This window comes from Marmota marmota, unplaced genomic scaffold, assembly GCF_001458135.2.
Source record: "Marmota marmota marmota unplaced genomic scaffold, marMar, whole genome shotgun sequence".
Taxonomy (NCBI): domain Eukaryota; kingdom Metazoa; phylum Chordata; class Mammalia; order Rodentia; family Sciuridae; genus Marmota; species Marmota marmota.
This window is the reverse complement of record NW_026000082.1, coordinates 33,194,792-33,216,959: the sequence shown is the minus strand read 5'-3', so window position 1 is coordinate 33,216,959 and position 22,168 is coordinate 33,194,792. Positions and strand designations below refer to the sequence as shown.

Sequence of the window (22,168 nt, the reverse complement as noted above, 5' to 3'; positions counted from 1 at the left end):
TTAATCACTGAGCCACATCCCCAGTCCTTTTCTTTCTTTCTTCCTTCTCCTCCTCCTCCTCCTCCTCCTCTTTCTTCACTGGGGTATTAAACACAGGGGCACTTAACCACTGTGACACATCCCGGCCATTTTTAATTTTATTTAGAGGTAGGGTCTTGCCAGGTTGCTTAGGACTGCACTAAGTTGCTGAGGCTGGCTTTGATTTCACGATCCTCCTGTCTCAGCCTCCCAAGTTGCTGGAGCTTATATGGATGTCACCACATCTGACCTAAAAGCTCTTTTTAAAGGCTGTATGTATATACAGCATTTTGCTTATCTATTCATCTTAAATGTCGTTTCATATAGTTTCTTCCTTCAGTTTCATTATCCTTCTGAAAAAGAAGTCCTTACTTTTTTGATGGATGATCCGAAGTCATGGTCTCTAAATACCTCATCATTCTTGTTATTGGATATATTGTTTTGCTCATGTCCTGCTTAAGATGCAGTGCTCTGCTGGGTATGGTGGCACACACCTGTGATCCTAGTGATTCAGGAGGCTGAGGCAGGAAAGTGACAAGTTGTATGCCAGATTTAATGAGAACATGTCTCAAAAAAAGGGCTGAGGATGCAGCTCAGTGATAAAGTGCCCTGGGTTTGGTCCTTGGTACCCACCCCTAAAAAAAAAAAAAAGAAGGCAGTGCTCAGAATGTAACAATGTCTCCGTTATTTCCCACAATGTGGATACCACACTTCTATCAAGAAGATGTTAGGGCTGGGGTTGTAGCTAAGTGGTAGAGCAGTCATCTAGCATGTGTGAGGCCCTGGGTTCGATCCTCAGCACCACATAAAAATGAATAAGTAAAATAAAGATATTGTGTCCAACTACAACTAACAAATAAATATTAAAAGAAATGAAGATGTTAATGATTTTAGAAAGCCTATTGTATTTTTGGCATATATGAACTTTTCTGGAAATAATGTTACCAAGTTAGATCTTTCCCACATGTAATTTAAAAAGCTGCTAATAGCTTTTTAAATTCTTTTTAATACAAAGTATTTTAAAATACAAAGTATTTAAAAAATAGAAAAAGATAAACATTACCCAATTTATAAAGCATTACTGATATGGTTGAGAGGCCTTGTCATGTCCTCCCCCAATCTCATTTCTTACTATTGCTAGAGAACACAACTGTTTTGAAATTTGTGATTATTCATTTATTCACACTTTTACTACATATGTATCTCTAAGCAATATATATGTACATATATGGAGAATTGAAAGACATACAATATATAATAGATACATTATAATTGATACATAATATAATAGATACATTATATCATCCATTGTATATTGTATATCTTTCAATTCTATGTAAATAGCATTACATGGACTACATTCTTTGACGTGCTTTTTTCATCAAACATGAGAGTCATCTATGTTGTGTATATGTACCTGTGTACGTGTAGTTCTTACTCATTTTTGCTGCTATGGGTTTTATCCTGTGAATTTATTGTTAATTTATTCATCCATTCTTTGGTGGACATTCACTGCTACTTTTTTCCTTCATAATTGTTTTTCAATCTCAGTGTGAAAACCTACATTTCCTTTAAATTCTAGCTTGTTGATTTTGGTCCATTTTTCCAGCTTCAAATGATTTTGAACTAGGATTCAATCACAATTAGCTGCAAATTTGATAAAAGTCCATGTATAGTAGTGAATCTGAAATCCAGTTTACTAGTTACTTCTGAACTTTGTAATATAATTTTTCTGGGACTGAAAATATATTTTAACTCTCAAGCTTACTTCTACTGGTTTGAACTATCTTTGGTTGTTAGAGTCCTCTTTATATTACTGGTTTGAAAGAACACGGGTTTTTCTCTCAAGGTGTAGTCTGAATTTAACCTTCCTTTCCCCCTCTCTCCTCCCTCCCTCCCTCTTCCTTCCTTTTTCCTCCTTTGCTTTCCTCCTCTACTCTGCCATTTTTATCAGTTTTTTTTTTTTTTTTTTAAGCTCCATTGTTTTACTTAGCCTTAATCTTTTGGTCGTTACTTTTGTAGGTATTTCTTTGCAATGCTACTTTTAACACTTCAATTTTATATTTATTTCTTTATAATCTCCCTGTTCTTCATTACTATCTTTAATAATTTTCTCATACTTTTCTTTTTCTGGAGGACTGTGGATTTAACCCAGGGGTACTGTATCACTGAGTTACATCCCTAGCCATTTTTAATTTTGAGACAGGGTCTTGCTAAGTTGCCCAGGCTGGCCTCAAACTTGTGATCCTCCTGCTTCAGCATTCTGAGTCACTGAGATTACAGATGTGGGCCATTGTGCCCAGCTTCCCTCATGCTTTTCTAAAATTTTCTGATTGTATTGAGAAAATTTCACTGCCAGATTCTCAAGTATTAGCAAAGAACCGGCCACCTGATATGTATATTATACAGCGAAGTGAAATGTAGAACTTCTCTTTCTAGAATTGCCTTTACTTAGCCTTAATCTTTTGGTCATTACTTTTGTAATGACCAAACAAGTTCTATATTGTTGTAGAATCCTTGGTCATCCAATTATATCTTACTTTGCTTTAAATGTTTTTAAAATTTATCAATAATAAGCTTATGTGTTTGATGGTTATCTCTTTTCTCTGCATAAAAACTTTGTGAAATTGTTGTTTTCTGACATGGTTCCTGATATGTTCATATCACCAACGCATTGTTCTTTATCACTCAGAATTAAATCCACAATAAGGAGAATCCTTCCCTTTTGAGAGAAAATTGTCATCAAGGCTAGTCAATAATTTTATTAGATGCTTTTAGCAAATTAAGATTTGAAATACTCCATTACTCAGTTTTGCCTCTGCCAATATTACATTTTCTGATAGTCCACAAAAATTTTCATATTTAACTATGGCAGGAGACAACCACCACATCTGTTCCACTCACCAGAATATCGACTAAAACAAGCCACAGTCCAAAGGAAGTTTCTGATTCATATATGAACTCTAATTAGATGATATCTGATACATTAATTTCCTGTAGCTTTCTATTTAAAGTAAAATTTTGTCAATATAATAAATCTTAAGAATTTCTTGAGTTTAAAAATCATTTATTTATTGTAAAGTCTGGGAATTGAGCCCAGGGACTTGAACACATTCAGTGAGTGCTCTACCACTGTGCTACATCCCAACCTGAGTTGAGAAATTTTAAAATATGTTTAGACTGATTGGCTCAAAGATAATAAAAATAAGAAAGTAAGAAAAATTTCATAGTCCTAGCTAAAACTTCTTTGGAGCTAGAAATCTTCAGGCTTTGTTGATGCTTACCTTGAGATTTTTAATGCTTTTAAACATTATCTATATGGTTCTCTTCCCTTTCTGTTCCTTTTTAAGGCTAAATTATTACTGTGCTTTGTATTATGTTTTACAGAGAGTTTATATTATGAATGCAATACTTTACATAAATAATATTTAAAATTTTTGGTCTCTATTTGGAAAGAAAGAGGATGGTCATTATAGTGATGTGATTTATCTGAGGGTGATTTATCTAATAAGCTTGGCTAGTTAAAATGGGAACCTCAAAAGTAATCTTATGTGGCATTTGAAGAACTAAAACACAGTTCATAAAATCCATGTATTGGAGTTATTCCAGTGTTGTGAAGCAATAGTTTTAGTATTTGGTTTTATTTTTGACACACATGGTCATTTGGTTTCCTACTTATTGATAGATTAGCTAATAGAATATTAGGAGATGTAGAATGCTATTTGTTGGCAAGCCACCCTGACAGGTGGCAGGCAAGAAATGTGAGTTAACTTTGCAACTGGACAAACAGGAAAACTATTAAAGTCAGATTAAAAACAAAAAGAAGAAGAAGAAAGAAAAGCCTAGTACTCAGGTATCCTGGCAGAGCTAACCATCCCAAGGGACTTCAGTGGCCCTTGAGGACATTAGCACTGTACAGTAATTGAAGTTCAGAATGATGACTAAATCAATAAAGGTTTAATTAGGTTCTATAGATTTTGAAAATGTAACAAGCATATAATCTATTTCATAAGGATTTGCCTCCAGAATGGCTAAAATAACACACTTTGACATTTAAAAAGAGTAAAAATAAAGGTATGGAAAGTGAGTTTATCTCACTTCTTCCATAGTTATGCCAGTAATCATCAGGTAGTATGTTCTTCTGGGAGAGACAGAATATATCTATCTAGATGTTTTCTAACTGTAAGCTTGAAATTCTACAGAAAGTTAAAAAAAATTGATCTTTGAAAAAGAAGATGAGTAAGTTTGTTTATTTAAAAATATCTTTGAATGAGTTGATTCAACGATATTAGTCACCATAGAAATGACTTAAATTAAAACCAAGTAGTTGAAAACAGCATGTTCATGCTGGTGACATTCCTGATTTACTAAATATGGCAAACAAGTTTTCATGAAGAGTAGTTTAAGGTCCAAATAATTTCAGAAGAGTAGAGGGAAAATTACCATTTTTATTCTGAAAACCACATTGGTGGTATCCTATTTTTTCTAGAAGTGCAAATTAATGCATGTAAATTATGTCATAAAGGAAAGACACTTTCCTGGAGTTTGGGAGGATTAGTGTTATTGGGAAACAAACTATTTTCTGGCATGATCTTCAATTCTTAAACACCTTTTCTTCTTCTCTGAAAGAATGTCATTCGATTCTGTCTGATTAGAAATGTAAAAGGGCTTTTTATCCTTCATTTTTTCACTTCCTTATTCTTCTAATTCACATAGCAACTCTGAATTTATAACATAAGAAAATAACCCATTTGACCAGATATAGTAGAGTAGTATACGGCTATAATTCCAGGTACTCAGGAGTCAGAGACAGGAGGAATATAAGTTTGAAGCCAGCCTGGGCAACTGAGTGAGATAAAAAAAAAAAAAACAAAACTCAAAAAAGTACTGTGGAAGTAAAAAGGGGTATAGATATTGCTCAGTGGTAGAGCATTTGCTTAGCATGTACAAGACCCTGGATTATATCCAACTGTCTTTAATCATAACATTTTAATCATAATGCACACACAAACACACACAAAGTAATAAAAAAGTAATTTAGAAAATAACCTGTTTGCATTTCTATTCTAATGTCCCTTTATTTATTTATTTTTCTTCCTTCCTATTTGTAAATCTTAGCATTGGATAGGATTTTAGAGTTCAGTTAATGTAAAGACCCACTTAATAGAAGAAATCTTTCTCTGGCATCCATGATAGATGGGCATTCAGCCTGAGTGAATACTTTTGGTGATAATAGTATGTATTCTATGTGTTGGTTTCATATATGTGGATTCCACCAACTGCACATAGGAAATACTAGAGAAATATGCATCTGACTGAACAAGCACAAACTTTTTTCCCTTGTCATTATTCCCTAAACAATACAGCATAACAGCTTTTTACGACACTTATATTGAGTTTAGTATTATAAGTAAACTAGAGGAGATTTAAACTATATAGGAGGACACATGTAGGTTTTATGCAAATACCATGCCATTTTGTACAAGGGATCTGAATATCTGTGGATTTTAATATGGGGAGTCCTAGATCTAGTCCCCCATCGCTCCCTAGGGATCAACTCAATTCACAAGTACACCATTTATTTAATCATTGGTTATCTCTAATTATTAGGATTTTTTTCTTTTTACTTTATTCAGATGAAAACTCTGTAATTTTTTGCCCTTAGGAAACACATGCAGCTCTTGAAATTTGTGAGCGTACCAATCACATTCCTTCTTTGGATTCTTTTTTTACTAGGCTAAGCATCACCATATCTTTACCCTATGATACAGTCTTAAATTCCATCATTATCTTCTATCTCTTCTTTCATGGAGTCTGTTCTCTTTAGGGTAAACTGCCTAGAACTGAATGTAAGATTTACAATACAATATAAATACTGTGAACAGAGGGATTATTACATTCCACTGTATTCTAGATGGAAAGTGAAGTCCAGGACGTCAGAGACTTCTTTTGTCTTTCTCACTAGTGTAGCTTCCTGCATACTATAGCACCTAGAACATTGTAACATTCTCAAAATTTATGTTGAAGTGTCAAATGTGGTCATTATAATTCTAGAAATGCAGCTAAAATTGTTAGCTGATTTAGAATTTTATTTCTGTTGGGGCATGTTCAATCAAGACCTTAAAATGTTTTTCTTGTAAACTGTTTTCACATTGTGTAGACTAAAATGATGGAGGTAAGTGAGGCTGGTGAGGTAGGAAGAAGTCGTGTCATTTAATTAAGGACCTGTAATTCAAGTGAGAAGTGGAGACTGGCACAAACCTGATAGTGGCAGAGAAGGTGGAACATAAATCGGCTCTAAATATGTTGGAGGTAGACTCTATAGGACTAACGGATTTGGTTGGGAAGGGAAATGGAGAAGGCAAAGACAGTGTTGAGGTCTATGGTTTGAGGTCTGGATGGTATGATTGAGCCATTTACTAGGATAAGAAAAACAGAAAATTAAGAGTATTTCTGAAAATGTCTTGAGAGAGTTGTGAGATGCCCATCTCTCTTCTATTTTGGTTCCATTGCTGTATGTCTTTCATTAAGCCATTTATTGAAGTGGGCCCAAAGAGGTGTATTATGAAAATGCCTTTAAGGTCAGACCTGAAACTGCTAGGGTTAATGAGAAGCATTCTAATGAGAACAAGCTAGAGAAACCAAGGGCTGCAGTAATTCGGAAGCCTTGGTTGCAAGGCTTTTCAAGTTTCTCTGTCCAGTCAGGATTTGTTTCAGCTTCCCAGGGATTCCCATTGTGAGTGTTTATCGATAACCTGAATTTATCCAACTTGTATCCTACTCTCTGCTTCCACTTTATTTATTCACTTCCCTATTTAAAAACTCCAGTGGTGGGGCCGGGGCTGTAGCTCAGTGGTGGAGCGCTTGCTTCGCATGTGTTAGGCACTGGTTTCGATGCTCAGCAAAATAAAGATATTGTGTGTCCATGTACAACTTTAAAAAAAACCAAAAACCTCCAGTGGCTCTCCACCACCTTCAGGATGAAGACCAAATTATTTAAAATAATATTCACGTCCTTTCCTAAGCTGTCATTTTTGCCTGTGTCTGTTTCCCCATTCCATCTTCACATGTACTCTCTGGAAAGAAAAATCTGCACATGGTTGTGGGACTTGAAATTGATGAGAACACAGTGATCTTGGCTGAATTGAAGAGGCTGTCCATAATTTCTCAACAATAGGGGTTTATTTAACACAGAAGCATCTCTGGGGCAGAAGCCTCTGAGACAGATACAACCTGAGAATTTACAAAGGAATTGCCACTTTATAACATATTAATAGTTTTATTAAAGTATTGCTTAGCTGTGTGAACTGAGGCAAATGTTTTAACTTCTCAGAGCCTGTTTATTTATTGGGGGAAATGAGAATGTCTACTTACAGAATGGTTGTAAGATAACATAGTAAAACATTTAGAATAATGTGTGGCATTTAGTAGGTTCTCCATAAATGGTAGCTTCCATTTCTCCTCTTCTCTCACCTTCTCCCCCCACCTTTTTTTTTTTTTTTTTTTTTTTTTTTTTGGTACTGGGGATTTAACCCAAGGGCACTTAACCACTGAGCCACATCCCCAACCCTATTTTGTATTTTATTTAGAGACAGGGTCTCACTGAGTTGCTTAGTGCCTCACTTTTGCTGAGGCTGGCTTTGAACTTGTGATCCTCCTGCCTCAGCTTCCCAAGCTGCTGGGATTATAGGCATGCTTCTGATTGCAATTAGTTTAGTTAGTGATAACTATTCTAACCTTACTTCCCACTACTTCCTAATTGTAACCTTATTCCAACCATTCTGAAATTCTTGCTAATTCCTGAGGAGCTAGAGTGGTGTCATTAATGCCAGTTGCCCTGCATGGAATTCCTTTTGCCCACTGCCCTTTAAGTCTCTTTCTGTTGACATCTATACTCATCTTTCAAAGCTTAATTTAAAAGCCACCATTTCAGCATGGCTAATCACTCTAGTTTAAAGTTCTTAATTTATAGTTTTGTGTTACTTCATTGATTTCTCTCATAATTTTTTATCTGATTAACGTACTGCCTTGTGTTTCAGTATTTATTTCTCATCTCCTTAAGAATTGTGTATTCTTTTTTGGTCTTTCTCAGACAGCCAAGGTAAATCCTTTTTTACCTGATTAGCACCCAGTAATTGTTAATAGATCCTCTGTGAACTAATTTAAAGAGTATTATTACCAATATCGAGTCATTAAATTTCATCCCTAAATGTTGATGGCAAGGTAAGTTTTCTTAATGTTGCCAAACTAGTGTTTTTATGAAGTTTTCCACTGAAGAAGTTTTAATGGAGCATTGACTGTACTAATGTTAGACATTAAAAAAAAAAAAAAAAAAAAAAAAAAAACTGTACTAATGACACGGCTTTAAAAATCAAGGACACNTAAAAAAAAAAAAAAAAAAAAAAGAAAGAAAGTAAGTTCTCATTTGACCTTTTCAATCTCCTGGGTGTTGGGGTTCTAACATTTCTGATTTGCTTGAATATGCAGATGCATATTATTAAAACAAGTGTATCGTTGATACCAGATGGGGTTTGGAGGATTAGGATTGAGATGAAATGGGACTCATCACTTGTCTTCAGTGCTGTACTAATCTATCTATCTTTCTTTCTCTTTCTCTCTCTCTCTTTCTTTCTTATCAGGAGGCTTCTTTCTGACATCAAGTAAATAGATATCTTCTTTTGGATTCTGTATCCAGAATGAAAAGAGTATCATTTATACAGGAAGGGCCTGTTTGTAGAACCTTTATCCTGTTTTTGCTGCTTGACTTCTTTGTGTCTTCCTGTGGTTACCTCTCCTATCATTTGCAGTATGAAGAATTTGATAGTATGTGTAACTGATTTGTCAGGAGCTTTTAGCTAATGGTCCATAGAATTTTTTTTTTTGCAATATATTTTTATTATTGTCATACTGGGAGTTGAACCCGGGGTTGCACTGCCACTGAACAACACCCCTAGCCCTTTTTAAATTTGAGACAGGTTCTCACAGAGGCTGGCTTTGAACTTGAGATCCTCTTGCCTCAGTTTACAAAGTAGCTGGGATTATAGGTGTTTGTCACCCCACCCAACTTTTTGTTGAATTTAGAGCTAAACTAAGATAGTTTCATTTATATGATTTATCAGTTGAATTTATATTTTTATGTTTATTCTCTCCCCCTTCTCATTCTTACTAATAGCATTGCTACCCAAGTGTAGAAAGAACACACATACAAACTGTCCTTCAGCATTCATTTTTATTTTTTCTTTTGTAAACTGAGTTGTAGCATTTCTGTTGATTATTGAATTGTTTGAATTCCTGGTCATTGTTTTCTATCATTTCATATATTATATTACCTGAAATTGTTTCAGTATGTTCCAAAAGAATACTTTTGTGAGAATACAATGGGGGCAGTGAGAGTCATCACTTTAGCTACGGTGTGTGGAGACACATCACAAAAAGGGTATCATCTGAGCCGGGGCAGTAAGGATGAGAAAGGGACCAACCTTCAAAGAGCCAGGAGAAGAGCATCATAGTACAGACAACAGCAAATGTGAAGGACTTGAGGAGGGAATGAGTTAAATACAGTTCATTAATTCAGATTATCAATATCTAAGTAAAATTACTTGGTATAAATCATATGGAAATGTTTCATTGGCAGTATAACAACATGCTGTTGATGGGCAGGGAGTACTCTTAGATGTAACAGTGAATCACATAAGATCAATGATAGTCAAGTTCATAGCCTAGTGTTTTAAAAGTCTCCCTGTGTGTTGGTTATTATTATTAAACTAGGTGTGATAGTGCTCTTTGGCTCTTATCATAAAGCTTGATTAATAACATAGGGATTTTGAGTTCAAAAGCCTAGAAATCAAGTTTGAAAGTTCTACAGCCTGCCTCTTCTCTTTCCCTACAAGTGAATCAATATTTGCTTTCTAAAATTTTCTTCTCTATCTTGTTTCTCTGTTTTAATAGTTTCATTTCCTACTCTCAAAAATGCTGAACTTTCAAAATCATATTAGAAATAAAAATGGCTTGCAAGAGCTTAAAATAGGATACTCCTGAAAGAGGAAATCTCTTGTGATTCACTGTGTATCTCTCATCACTATTGTCTGCTCTAATAATAATCAGAATTCTGTTTGCTGGTTTGTTTTTTGTTGGTTGGTTTGTTTGTAATGGGGAGTGAACCCATGCGTGCTTTACCATTGAGCTACATCCCCAGGGGCTCACTAAGTTGCTGAGGCTGGCTTCAAATTTACAATCCTCTTGCCCTCAGCCTCCCAGGTCAATGGGATTATAGGTGTACCACCACATTTGGCACGTTTGCTGTCCTCAATGGAGATGTGTATTCATTCTAAGAATATAAGAAAGAAGAATAAAGACTTGGGGAACTTTTAAACTTAATCATCTCTTGGGGTATGGAGAATTTTTCAGAGGTTAATTTCTGCAAATTCTGTACCTTCATATTGATACCCTCAAGGGACAATATGCAACAAGATCCCTTTTTTAGGAGGGATAAAATGGTATTTGCTATGTGCAGTTCTGAGCATTTAACTTAATGTCTGTTGTTCACTACATGGATGCAATAGGTATTATTTTAAGCTAATTTCTTTATGTGCATATCTTTAGTGACTCAAGGCATTAACAATTTAAACAGGATGTATAGGTAAAATGTTTTTGTACTTCAATGGAAAGTCTTTCATGTTTAATGGATTGGAGTTCTGTTTGTTGGTGATTAAATACCTAAACATATGAATTCTTTAGGGCTTAAGTACTTGCCTACACTTACATGTTTTGTTTATGAAGAGCTCTTCTTTTCCATCTTCTTTTTCATAGCAACATCATGACAACAGAGAAGAGTTTAGTGGTCGAGGCTGAAAATTCTCAGCACCAACAACAAAAGGAAGAGGGCGAGGGAGCCACAAACTCAGGACAGCAGGAAGCTCAACTGGAAGAGGCTTCTCAAGCAGCAGCTGAAGGGGACAATCAGTGTGAGCAGAAGCTGAAGACATCCAATGGAGACACTCCAACTCACGAAGACCTGAACAAGAATAAGGATCGGACGTCAGAAAGCAGAGGCCTCTCGCGACTGCTCTCCTCATTTCTCAAAAGGCCCAAATCTCAGGTCTCTGAGGAAGAAGTCAAAGAGGGAGAGTCAGATAAAGAAAGAGGTGAAGGAGGTCAGAAAGAGACAGAATTTGGAACCAGTCTCGATGAAGAAATTATTTTAAAGGCCCCAATTGCTGCACCTGAACCTGAGCTCAAAACAGATCCTTCCTTGGACCTTCATTCATTAAGCAGTGCAGAAACACAGGTAAGGAGGTGTCAACCCGGGGAGAGGGCGTGTAATGGAGACAGGTTATACACTTCATTTCACTGAAAAACATTTGGTTTCATTTCTTATGAGCCAGTTAACTTTGGTGTTGTTAAGGATAAACAAGATAAAACTTTGGAGTTAGCACTCTAAAGAAATTAATGTAGTCACTGGAAACTTGATTTTTAAAAAGATACAGTCTGTAAATCAAAGAAAAGGAAATGAAAGAAAAGTATCAAGTGAGTTTGTTCAGCCCATATATCATCTTGCTGTCATATGGAAAAGTTCAGGATTTTAATGAGAAAGTGAAAAAGAAGTTAGGTTGTTTTGAGTTCATTTTGGTGAAATTCTTAGAAATGGAATAGTTGTCACCCAATGTTGTCCTTTTATGGAACTTTTTAGAAAAACTGTATGATAGATTCAAGCCATCCAAGGGTATGAGATAGATTAGAACCATGTCTGCCTTATTCTTCAACTAGATTCTATTACTGCAGAATGTAAGACGTAGATGAGGAACTCTAGCTCTTTCTATCACTGTGTAGCATTTATTAGTATAGGGCCTGAGTCTAAAGTTTGGAATATATATATATATATATATATATATATATATATTAGAATTTTCTTAAAAGATTATATATATTTCTAGAAATAGTACTTGTATATTCAGAATGCTAAAGGGAAAATTAGGATAAGATGGTAATTGTGCATTTGCTATTATTGAAACAAAGTTGAAAACAGGATTTGCTGTATAGTGTAATCACTTTGAATATACACAATAGAATCAGACCAGGGAGTTCAAATCATAGAGAAGTGACACTTTTCATTTTATCACTTTCCTCCTTCCCACAGTGGGGACAGTGATATCCACCTCATTGGACTTTTGTGAGGTTTAAAAGAAATGAACCTGTAAAACATGAAATATAATAAGCACTCAATAAATGTTAGCTATTATAACTCAGTTTTTAAACATGGACAGTAACGGCAAAGAAACCCTATATGTATTCTCAGGTATTGCCATATAAGCATTATAAAATAAATACCTTAAAATTTAAGACAGAAAACAAAGAAACCCCACATATTATGATGTCACTACTTTAATTTTTGGAATATCAAAAGAGTTAAATTACATTGCTTTTCAGGAAGTCTGGTACTTTCAAAGGAATTTTAATTGCTCCCTCTTCCTTTTATGAAAGGAAAAATCTTGTTTTAGTTAGCATTTGAATCAGAACTTGTCTATTTTGTCGAAAGATCATGGATTTGTATTTATTTTTTTTCACATTTCTATTGGTGCATTAAAATTGTATATAATGATGCAATTTGTTATTACATATTCATACATGTGCACACTTTAACAATATAATTTGACCACTATCACTCCCCAGCCCTAGATTTGTATTTAAATCTATGAAACAGGTGATAGACAAAGTTAATTTTAGATTTAACTAAAATCTCATCAAGACTTAATTCAGAAGTAAGATAAATTATATGCAGGTATTTATGTATGTTTGGAGAAAAATTAACAAAATAAGTTAGTAGTGTTAATAAAATCTCAAGTGGTTATTATTTAAAGGAATAAACTATTTTAGGCCTTTGGGAACTAGTATTTGCAATCAAAACCTAGTGGATCAGAACGTGTGAATAAGGGTTTGAGTTTGCATTATAGGATTGTATCAGTTTTCATTCAGGATAGCTTGGATTTGGGGGAAACCAAAATATTTTTTAATGTTTATTTATTTATTCATTCCATAAATACCTATTGAAATCCTACCATGTGTGTCAGCCTTAGGGTGGATGTACCTTGATAAATTAAAAACTACACTATAGCGAAGAGGTTTAAGATCATGGATTCTGGAGCCAACTGGTGTGTGACTTGTATTATCCTAGTCAAGTTACTTTGACTTCTGTGACCTCAGTTTCTCAACTGTCAAGTGGAGATAATAATAGTACCTGCCCCACAGGGTTATTATGAGGATTAAATGAATTCCTGTAAGTAATGATCTTAGGACAGTAACTGGCTCACTGTAAATATTGGTCATTATTTTCATTATAAAACAGATGGTTCCTACTCTTGTGGGTTTTGTACGCTAATGGAGGAAACAAGTTTTAAGTATAAAATTAGAGTTTATTTATGATAAATGTTATGAAGGCAACAAATGGTGCTGAAGTGACAAGTACTAGAGCAGGGATAGGGCGACATGATGGCTAAAGAAGGCCTCCCTGAGGCTGCATGAGATATTGTGAAGGTTGGGTATGGGCCTCGTAGGCCACCTTCAGTATCTAATGCAGGAGCCAAGTCATTAAGTCCTTTTTTCCTAGATGTCAACCATGTATTATTTTGAAAGAAAAGAATTAGTGAGGTTTAGTTAAAATCTTTCAGCAGTTGTATTATGTTGAAATTAAAAATATGGCTGCCAAAATATTATCCGATTCTCCTGTGTTATGACTTAATGATTATCCTAGGTGACCCAGATTTCAATATGTATTTTCCATCTTTGAATTTTGTTTACATTTAGCATGATTGTTCCTGGTAGGAAGGAGTTAACAGGTAGTCTTTAACCTATTATGTATATTTGTTCAATGTGCTAAAATAGGTCCCATTGGTAAAATTGAGAATATGTGGCAAGTCATATTTTATATAATTATTTTTTTTTGTTTTAATTTTTAAATTTTTTTTAGTTATACATGGGCACAATATCTTTATTTTGTTTATTTATTTTTATGTGGTGCCGAGGATCGAACCCAGGGTCTCACACGTGCGAGGTGAGCACTCTACCATTGAGCCACAACCCCAGCCCCTGTTTTAATTTTTTAAATTGATTTTTAAAAAATGACAGCAGAATGTATTACAATTCTTATTACACATATACAGCATAATTTTTCATATTTTGTTAAAATTTAGGAGCATGGGACAGAAAGGATAAAGTTTTTTGTCTTTGTACTGAGGACTGAACTCAGGTGTGCTTTGCCACTAAGCCACATCCCTAGCCCTTTGTAGTTTTTTACTTTGAGACAGGGTCTTGATAAGTTGCTGAGGCTGACCTTGAACTTGTGATTCCCCCTGCCTTAACCTCCTAATTACAGGCTTGTGCCTAGCAAGATGATGAAGTTTTGACAGACTTTAACAATATCATATAATGTCATAGTCAGAAAGAATATATAACACTGAGAGCAAGGGATTGATGTCTTACAATTTACCTGAAACCATCATTTATTAATTTGATGGAATTCTGTCTGAGAAATTTTGAGAATAGTGAAGTCTGTAGATCTTTTGGGGGATCATAATATATTTTATAAAAATAATCATTTAATGTCCACATATTTGCTTTAATAATTTTTATTTTTCACTTAGTATTTTTATTGGTAGGATTATTGCAGGTAAAAGTATATTCATTCAACACACTTTGTAAAATGTCTTTATTACTTACCTCATGATGCCATGGACATGCAGCCAGCTCAGGAAGAACACACAGAAGATCTAGATTTTGAAACTAAGGAAGGAGAAGGAATTGAAGAGTGCTCCAAAACAAAAGTAAAAGAAGATCCTGAGTCAAAAACAGAAAGAGAATTAAAAGCTTCCCAGAAATCAGTCAGACGACACAGAAACATGCACTGCAAGGTTTCTTTGTTGGATGACACAGTTTATGAATGTGTCTTGGAGGTGAGTGCCTTTTAATTTAAGTCCAGTAGCCATAACTCTTACAAATTGTTTCATGTCATTGGAATAAATGGTGCCTTTGCCTGAGACAAGGACCACTCTAAGGACTATTTCTTTCCTTGTTTATAAAATTTGTTCTTTTTAGTTATACATGAAGGTAGAATACATTTTGACATATTATTCATACATGGAGTATAATGTCCCATTCCTGTGGTTGTGTATGATGTGGAATTACCCTGGTTGTGTATTCACATATGAACACAGGAAAGTTATGTCTGATTCATTCCACTGTCTTTCTTATTCCTATCTCCCCTCCCTTCCCTTCATTCCTCTTTATCTAATCTGATGAACTTCTATTCTTTGCCCCACTCCCCATTGAGTGTTAGCATCCGCATATCAGAGAGAACCTTTGGTTTTTTGGGATTGGCTTATTTCACTTAGCATGATAGTCTCCAGTTCCATCCATTTACCAGCAAATACCATAATATTCTTCTTTATGGCTGAGTAATATTCCATTGTGTTTATATACTATGTTTTCTTTATCCATTCATCTGTTGAAGGGTTGGTTCCATAGCTTAGCTATTATGAATTGACCTGCTTATAAACATCGATGTGGCTGGGTCTGATGACTATTTCTGTGAATTGAAATGTTAATAGTGATTATCTGGAGATGAGGGTGTGAGAAGATTATGAGTGAATCTTATTTCTCCAATTTCTTTCTCTATCTTGTTACTTAAGCATGTGTTACTTTTGCAATAAAATGTGCTCTATTTTTTGGTTTTAAAACAGATGTATTTGTTATTATAGAGTTCTTTTTGATGACTAGATTTCCCAAGATAGCCTCAATTTCTGATATTAGATCCAGGTCTCCCTATGTTTGTCAAAAAAATTCTGTTTGTAACATTTCTGTTCCCAGACCTAAATCTTAATCTTTATCTAATGTATGTCTTTAGTGCCATAAGATAGCATATAAAAATGTAGATCAAATAAACCATTTCTTAAAATTCCTAATATTTTATGAAAGAATAATTAATTGAATCATTATTGAGTTAAAATGTCAGAGTTATTCAGTTTCTCTTTTGCTCCTTCAGGACAAGTTAAAATACAGCATCTATTAACTAACTTTTAAAACTAGAGCAGTAATTGCCAATTATGATATGCTTGAACTATGAGCAATTATTGTGATTGTTACTAATAGCTTTTATGAATAAAACATGCTGTTCACATTTTCTTATATCTTATGTATACAACAGATTATTTCTAAATTGAATTTTGTGCAAAAGCAAATATATCCAAATACAAACTCTAATATATTATGTTATATTTAGTAATAGATATTCTCTCTCCAAGTTTTGAAAAGGAAATCAAGAAAAATGTACTTTTGCCTTTGAAGATAGCTACTGCACCGGGAAACCTAGGAGAGACCCAGAGTTTACTTTTTCTGCTTCTTGCCACTAGCTAGCGTAGAGATAGGAAAACTATTCCACATTAATTCATTCTTATTCAGTCCAAGATCTGGATATAGGTCCTTGTACTTATAACCCTTGGGAACAGATGTGTTTCAGAATTCAGAATAGATTGAAATTTAGAAAGGTGATAAGTATGTATTCTGCATATTTCACAAATTTTGCAATACACCCAATAGGGTCTGTAGCTGTGTCTGCAGGGCTTAAATATATTTCTATAGTGAAATGTATGAAGATTCATCCTAAGATGGATAAATGAAGACCATAAGTAGCTTCTTTATAGCTTCAGTCAGAATTTCCTCCAAATGAACTTTAGTGCCCCCTTCGCTCCCAAAAACACTTAATTTTTAGAACTGGATTTTAAAATTAAGAATAAGGGAATTAGGGACCTATATTCAACTCATCTTCTGTCATTTGTAGTGAAAGCAGGAGGAAAAAGAAAAGAATGATGAGATAGAAATGGGTTAAGAATGAGGTGAATGAACATTTGTATGAATTACTAATAGTCATTTGAAATAACTCATTAAGTGGAGAATGTGTCATCTATGTGGCCTAAAAAGATTCCTAGGGCTGGCAGTGTAGCTCAGTGATAGAGCAGTTGCCCAACATTCACAAAGCCCTGGATTCCATCCCCAACACTGATTTTAATTTTTAGAAATATTTTTATATATTTCTCAGAAGGCATTAGCATGTCCAATTTTTTTCAACAATTTCTGTGAATAGGTAGGACAGGTATGAATATTCTTATAATTTTATAGATAAGAAGGCTAGTATTAGTTGCAATGGCTCAGGTTAGTTGAAGCTGCTTAGTTTTTAAGCTAGTGAATAAAGGAGTTAGGACGTTTTACCTCTAAATCACAGCCTCTAAGTTAGGGCCTTTCCTTCCTATAAATGGGAGCATAAGTACCAAGTACTTGGGAGTTGTTTGACGTTGTAGGTAAATAAATATTAAAATGATTTGTAGCACTACCGAAAGAGCTGTTCCAATAGGTAGTGTCTGTAGGCTATCTAGAATTTTATGTTATATTTCTCTTGGGACATTTGTTCTGAAAATGATGGTCTAAGGATTTCCACAGCCTGACAGTTGATTCAGCTGGTTGCAGGGACTGGCACTGGCCCACGGTATGTTTCAGGAATTATTGCTCCCCAAATAAAGAATGTATGTTTATGATGGAGATGGGGGGTGGAAGGTAGAGGAAAGGTAGCTTTGTATTGAAACTGTGTCCAAAGTACTATTCTTGTGTTGCCTATGTAAGCTGATGAATTGAAAGACAGTAATTTAAATCATACTGTTCTATGAGACTGTGTGGCCACCTGAAATTTAATAACCAAAGGTAAAATAGGAAAGTAAAATGTAACAGTTTATTTCATTTGGTGTTAAGTACAAGGTTAAGAGGAAACCTCAGCCAGGCAAGCCTCCCAGCTTCTCCGGAGGCTAAGACAGGAGGATTGTGAATCCAAAGCCAGCCTCAGCAAAAGTGAGGCACTAAGCAGTGAGACCCTGTCACTAAATAAAATACAAAATAGGGCTGGGGATGTGGCTCAGTGGTCGAGTGCCCCTGAGTTCAATTCCTGGTAGCCCCCCTGCAAAAAAAAAAAAAGAAAAAGAAACCTCAACTAAAATATGTTGTTTATTGCAGAAACATGCTAAGGGACAAGATTTGCTTAAAAGAGTATGTGAACACCTCAATCTTTTGGAGGAAGACTACTTTGGTCTAGCCATTTGGGATAGCGTAAGCTCTAAGGTAAGGAGACTGCAAGCAGTGTAAGAAGCTGACAAATTATTTGAATTCTTTGTTGTTACTGTTGTTAAGAATGTAGTTACACCTGTCTCTCTAAGTGCACTTAGTCTGTTCTGGTTTCTCAGATTTTCCTTCTATAATTACCTTCAAAGCAAATACTATTGCTAGTGTGTTCTTTAATCATTGAGAGAAAGTATCTATCATATATTTTTAAATAGTAGGGAAAGTAAAGAGGTATATGCCCTAATTTGCAAGCAAACAGATGCCAGTAACTTCATATATTATGCAATTAGTATTGTATCTGATTCATAGGAAGTTTATAATAAATATGTGTTGAATGGATGTAATTATGATACATAATTTACAAGCAATGTTATTGAAGAGAATAAACTCTTAATATTATTAAAAGAATCATGTAACGAGTCTGACATTTTCCCCAATCTTAAAGGAAACCAGTTGTTAACTTGTGTCGAAAGGAGAAGAATGGGTAACAACACCCATTCACGGAGGAGGGAAGAAAGGTTAAAAGGCAGGCATTTACCTCAGAACGCTTGAATTTCCTGCGCCAATTAATTGAAGTTGCAAATCTTTTGCTTAAAATCTACTGATGAAAACTTAAGTCCAGTTTTTAACAAGTGGTTGCATGTGCTGTACTTGATACTGTAAATAGAGCTGTGAATAAGGAAGACATAGTCCCTGCCCTCTGGAGCTTCCAGTTCAGAGTGAAGATGACATTGATTCCTGGTGTGATGACTGTTATACTAAAGGAAGTACAGGACGTCATGGAGTTATGGCCGGGGAAGTTTTCTCTGGGGAGGGGATACTCAAGCCAAAATCTAAAGGATAAAATGGGCAAGTGAAATGACAGAATGGCTGCGTAAAGACCTACGATCGAGAGTAACGTTTGAGGAACTGAGAGCCAGCTAGGCTGGCTGAACACTGGAGGTGAGGAATAGAGTATAGAAGAATCTAGAGAGCTGCTCAGGGTTTGGAGGAGTCCTGGAGAGCAGCTTTTATAAAATGTTGGTTCTTTTTCCAAGATGATTTCAAATTATTAAGAAAAATTGAAGCTAGGCATGGTGCTGCACTCCTGTAATTCCATTGGCTCAGAAGGCTGAGTCAGGAGGATTACAGGTTCGAAGCCAGCCTCAGCAATTTAGCTGAGACCTTGTCTAAAAACGAAAGGCTGGAGGTGTCGCTCAGTGGTTAAGTGTCCTTGGGTTCAATCCCTGGTACCAAAAAAAAAAAAAAAAAATAGTTGAGGGGCAGCAGCGTTGAACAACTGTAAATCCTATTGATTAGGTTATTTAGGTTAGTGCAAACTAGAAGTAGAATGACAATTTGCCTAAGTAAAAGTATTTAGTCCTAGTAGCTCCCTCTAAATTTGCAAAAGTTTGTTCCTCCTATGAACAACTGTTGATTGTAGCAGAAGAATTGTGTCTACCAGCAAGTACTAGGTTAATATTGTTCCTTAAGAACTTAACCTTTACTTTGTCTCCTTAAAGGATCAAACATGCTTTTATTAAAACTATTTCTCACTAGCAAAGGAACATTGAAATTAATTTTAAAAATAAAACAATATCCCAAAACTACAGTGAAAAACTTTCTGCAGCTGTAAGCTAAAAAATTCTACCAAGAATCTGGGGAAATACTCTGAAAAATATTTATCTTACATTCGCTTAATGAGAATTTTGATGTCTAGAAATTGAGTATTGTTATATTGTAGGGGGAAAAAAAGGTTCATTTGAGAATAATTAAGAATTCCATAACTTGCCCAGTAAATAAAGTCACTGCTGGAAATAAATTTTCTATGAATCACGTTTCTAGAAGCTAGCTCATTTAAGGGTTTCAGCAGAAGAAATTCTGCTGTTGAGTTTCTGGGGTCCATATTGGGATAAAATTTTTCAGTTTCATTGAAAACTTTTTACCATTATTGGTGTTGTCCATACTCTGTCCTGTGGAAAGTTTTCTTTATAGCAGTTTCTACTATCCTAGTTTTTAATAAGCAAATATTAAATTATTTTATTTATATGTTTATGTGTAAAGTGTTTTTTAAAATATCGAATATAAAAGCTGAAGAGCAAAGTGCAAACCTGCCTATGTAAGGAAATATCCCTCATAAAGTATTTCTGGAAAAAGAAAGGTGATATCTCTGAATCACAATCTTGTGGGAAGCCATTCTCGCAAGTGATTGGGCACCTCCCTGATTGGGTGTGAGGCGTTCTGGCTAAACTGTGTCGGAACTAATCCCCACCCTCTCTAGGTGCCAGAGCTCATCCGTGTGGGGATGTGACTGACCATTGACCCTGAGACCAGTCACTGACCCTGACCTTGGAATGCTGTCCCCCTCGACCTTCATTGGATGGAATTTTTCCCTGAATTTCTTGTTCCCCAATAAAAGGCCACTCCCTGGCGTGCTCTGTCTCTCTCCTGCTAGTCCTGAGTAAGCCTCGCTGCCCCACCGGGTGGCTCGAGGCAGGAGCCAGAGGAAGGGCCGTCTCAGACCTGGTCAAAGAAAAAGGTAAATTGAGTTTGTGTGTTTATTTTAATCTCACTAGTTAACTAATATGCTTCCAACCTCTAGTATGAAGCTAGCGTGCTGTTCGCTCGGCGGACAATCTACCTTAAATTTCCCTGATAGCTATAAGACCTTTCCAGGGAGATCTGTGGGCAAGTGATCCTAGGAACCAAGGGCTTATTATAGTCAGCACATTGTCAGTCTGTGGTGTAAATCAGGTCCTTAAAGGATATCCAGCAGGACCATGGTCAGAACCTTTCTGTTTCTTGATCCTTCTGCATAACTTTTGGTCCCTTTCCCCCCAAGCCCTTATAGAACCAAGCTACTAGGATCTCCTGCTCCAGAGTTATGAGATTTCACATTTCTGCATCTTAGTGTGGGTCGGTTTTCATCCATTGTTTCGGCTGTTGTTTATATTCTTCACTAGGTTGTGATTATCTCAAGAAAATAGGTGCCCAGCACATTGCCTGCCCTCAATATGGCAGACATTCAATAAATTAATTGAAAAATTGAAACATATTGTTACACTTTATTTTTTTTAATGTTTATTTTTTAGGTGTAGATGGACACAACACAATGCCTTTATTTTTATGTGGTGCTGAGGATTGAACCCGGGTCTGGTTATGCTAGGCGAGTGCTCTACTGCTGAGCCACAATCCCAGTCCCATATTGTTAACTTTAGACTACAGCTTTGTCCTTACTAGTTGGGAGTTAGGTAAATTATTCATACCTCTCATTGATAAAATAGGAATGATGATGAGATAATCTTTATGAAAGCATGCAGAATAGCCTTGCATGTAGTAAGTGCTCAATAAAAAAAAGGAATTTCTCCACTTCTGCTGACAGGTGGGGTCTGTGTGCTGACAAAGGTATTGCAGCTTTTAATGGTGGGCTATGCCCTCCAGTGTTGCAGCAGACCCTAGTAGCTCACTGCCGATTTATTCTTTCTGGGTTCTTGTCTGGAATTTGAAGAGTGAAATCCATAGACCAAGAAAAGTGAGAATAAGAGTAGGATTTATTGAAGTATGAATAGAAACAAAACTCTTTTGGGTGAGAGGGGACCCAATTAGGGTTGCTGCCTGAGTGTGCTATTCTAGGGGTTTATATAGGGTAAATGCTATTGGTCCAAAATTTATGTTAATTAGGGTTTGGAAAGGTACTAACACTATTGACTAGCACTAGTACTAACACTAGATTACTGGGCTGGCTGTGAGGCTTCCAGGCAATCGGGGAGCCATGTCATTCCCATTGATATTATGATAGTAGTATTATTTTACAATTAAATTACAAACGGGCTGGGGATGTGGCTCAAGCGGTAGCGCGCTCGCCTGGCATACGTGCGGCCCAGGTTTGATTCTCAGCACCACATACAAACAAAAATGTTGTGTCTGCCGAGAACTAAAAAATAAATATTAAAAAAATTCTCTCTCTCTCTCTCTCTCTCTCTCTCTCTCTCTCTCTCTCTCTCCCTCTCTCCCCCAC

The 22,168-nt window shown here is 35.6% G+C and overlaps 1 protein-coding gene across 46 annotated transcripts in view; it reads left to right on the top strand.

Annotated features, from left to right (window-relative positions):
* The window catches only part of Epb41 (erythrocyte membrane protein band 4.1), a 173,388-nt gene that overhangs the window by 64,004 nt on the left and 87,216 nt on the right, over positions 1 to 22,168 (top strand). For 45 of the 46 annotated variants that reach the window (XM_048815947.1, XM_048815952.1, XM_048815957.1 and 42 more), the window contains exons 2-4: positions 10,828 to 11,305; positions 14,754 to 14,963; positions 18,067 to 18,171. In XM_048815947.1, coding sequence (XP_048671904.1) covers positions 10,835 to 11,305; positions 14,754 to 14,963; positions 18,067 to 18,171 — 786 coding nt within the window. In that variant the 5' untranslated portion in view covers positions 10,828 to 10,834. The remainder of the gene's footprint in view (positions 1 to 10,827; positions 11,306 to 14,753; positions 14,964 to 18,066; positions 18,172 to 22,168) is intronic. The other variant, XM_048815976.1, reaches the window with a different exon arrangement.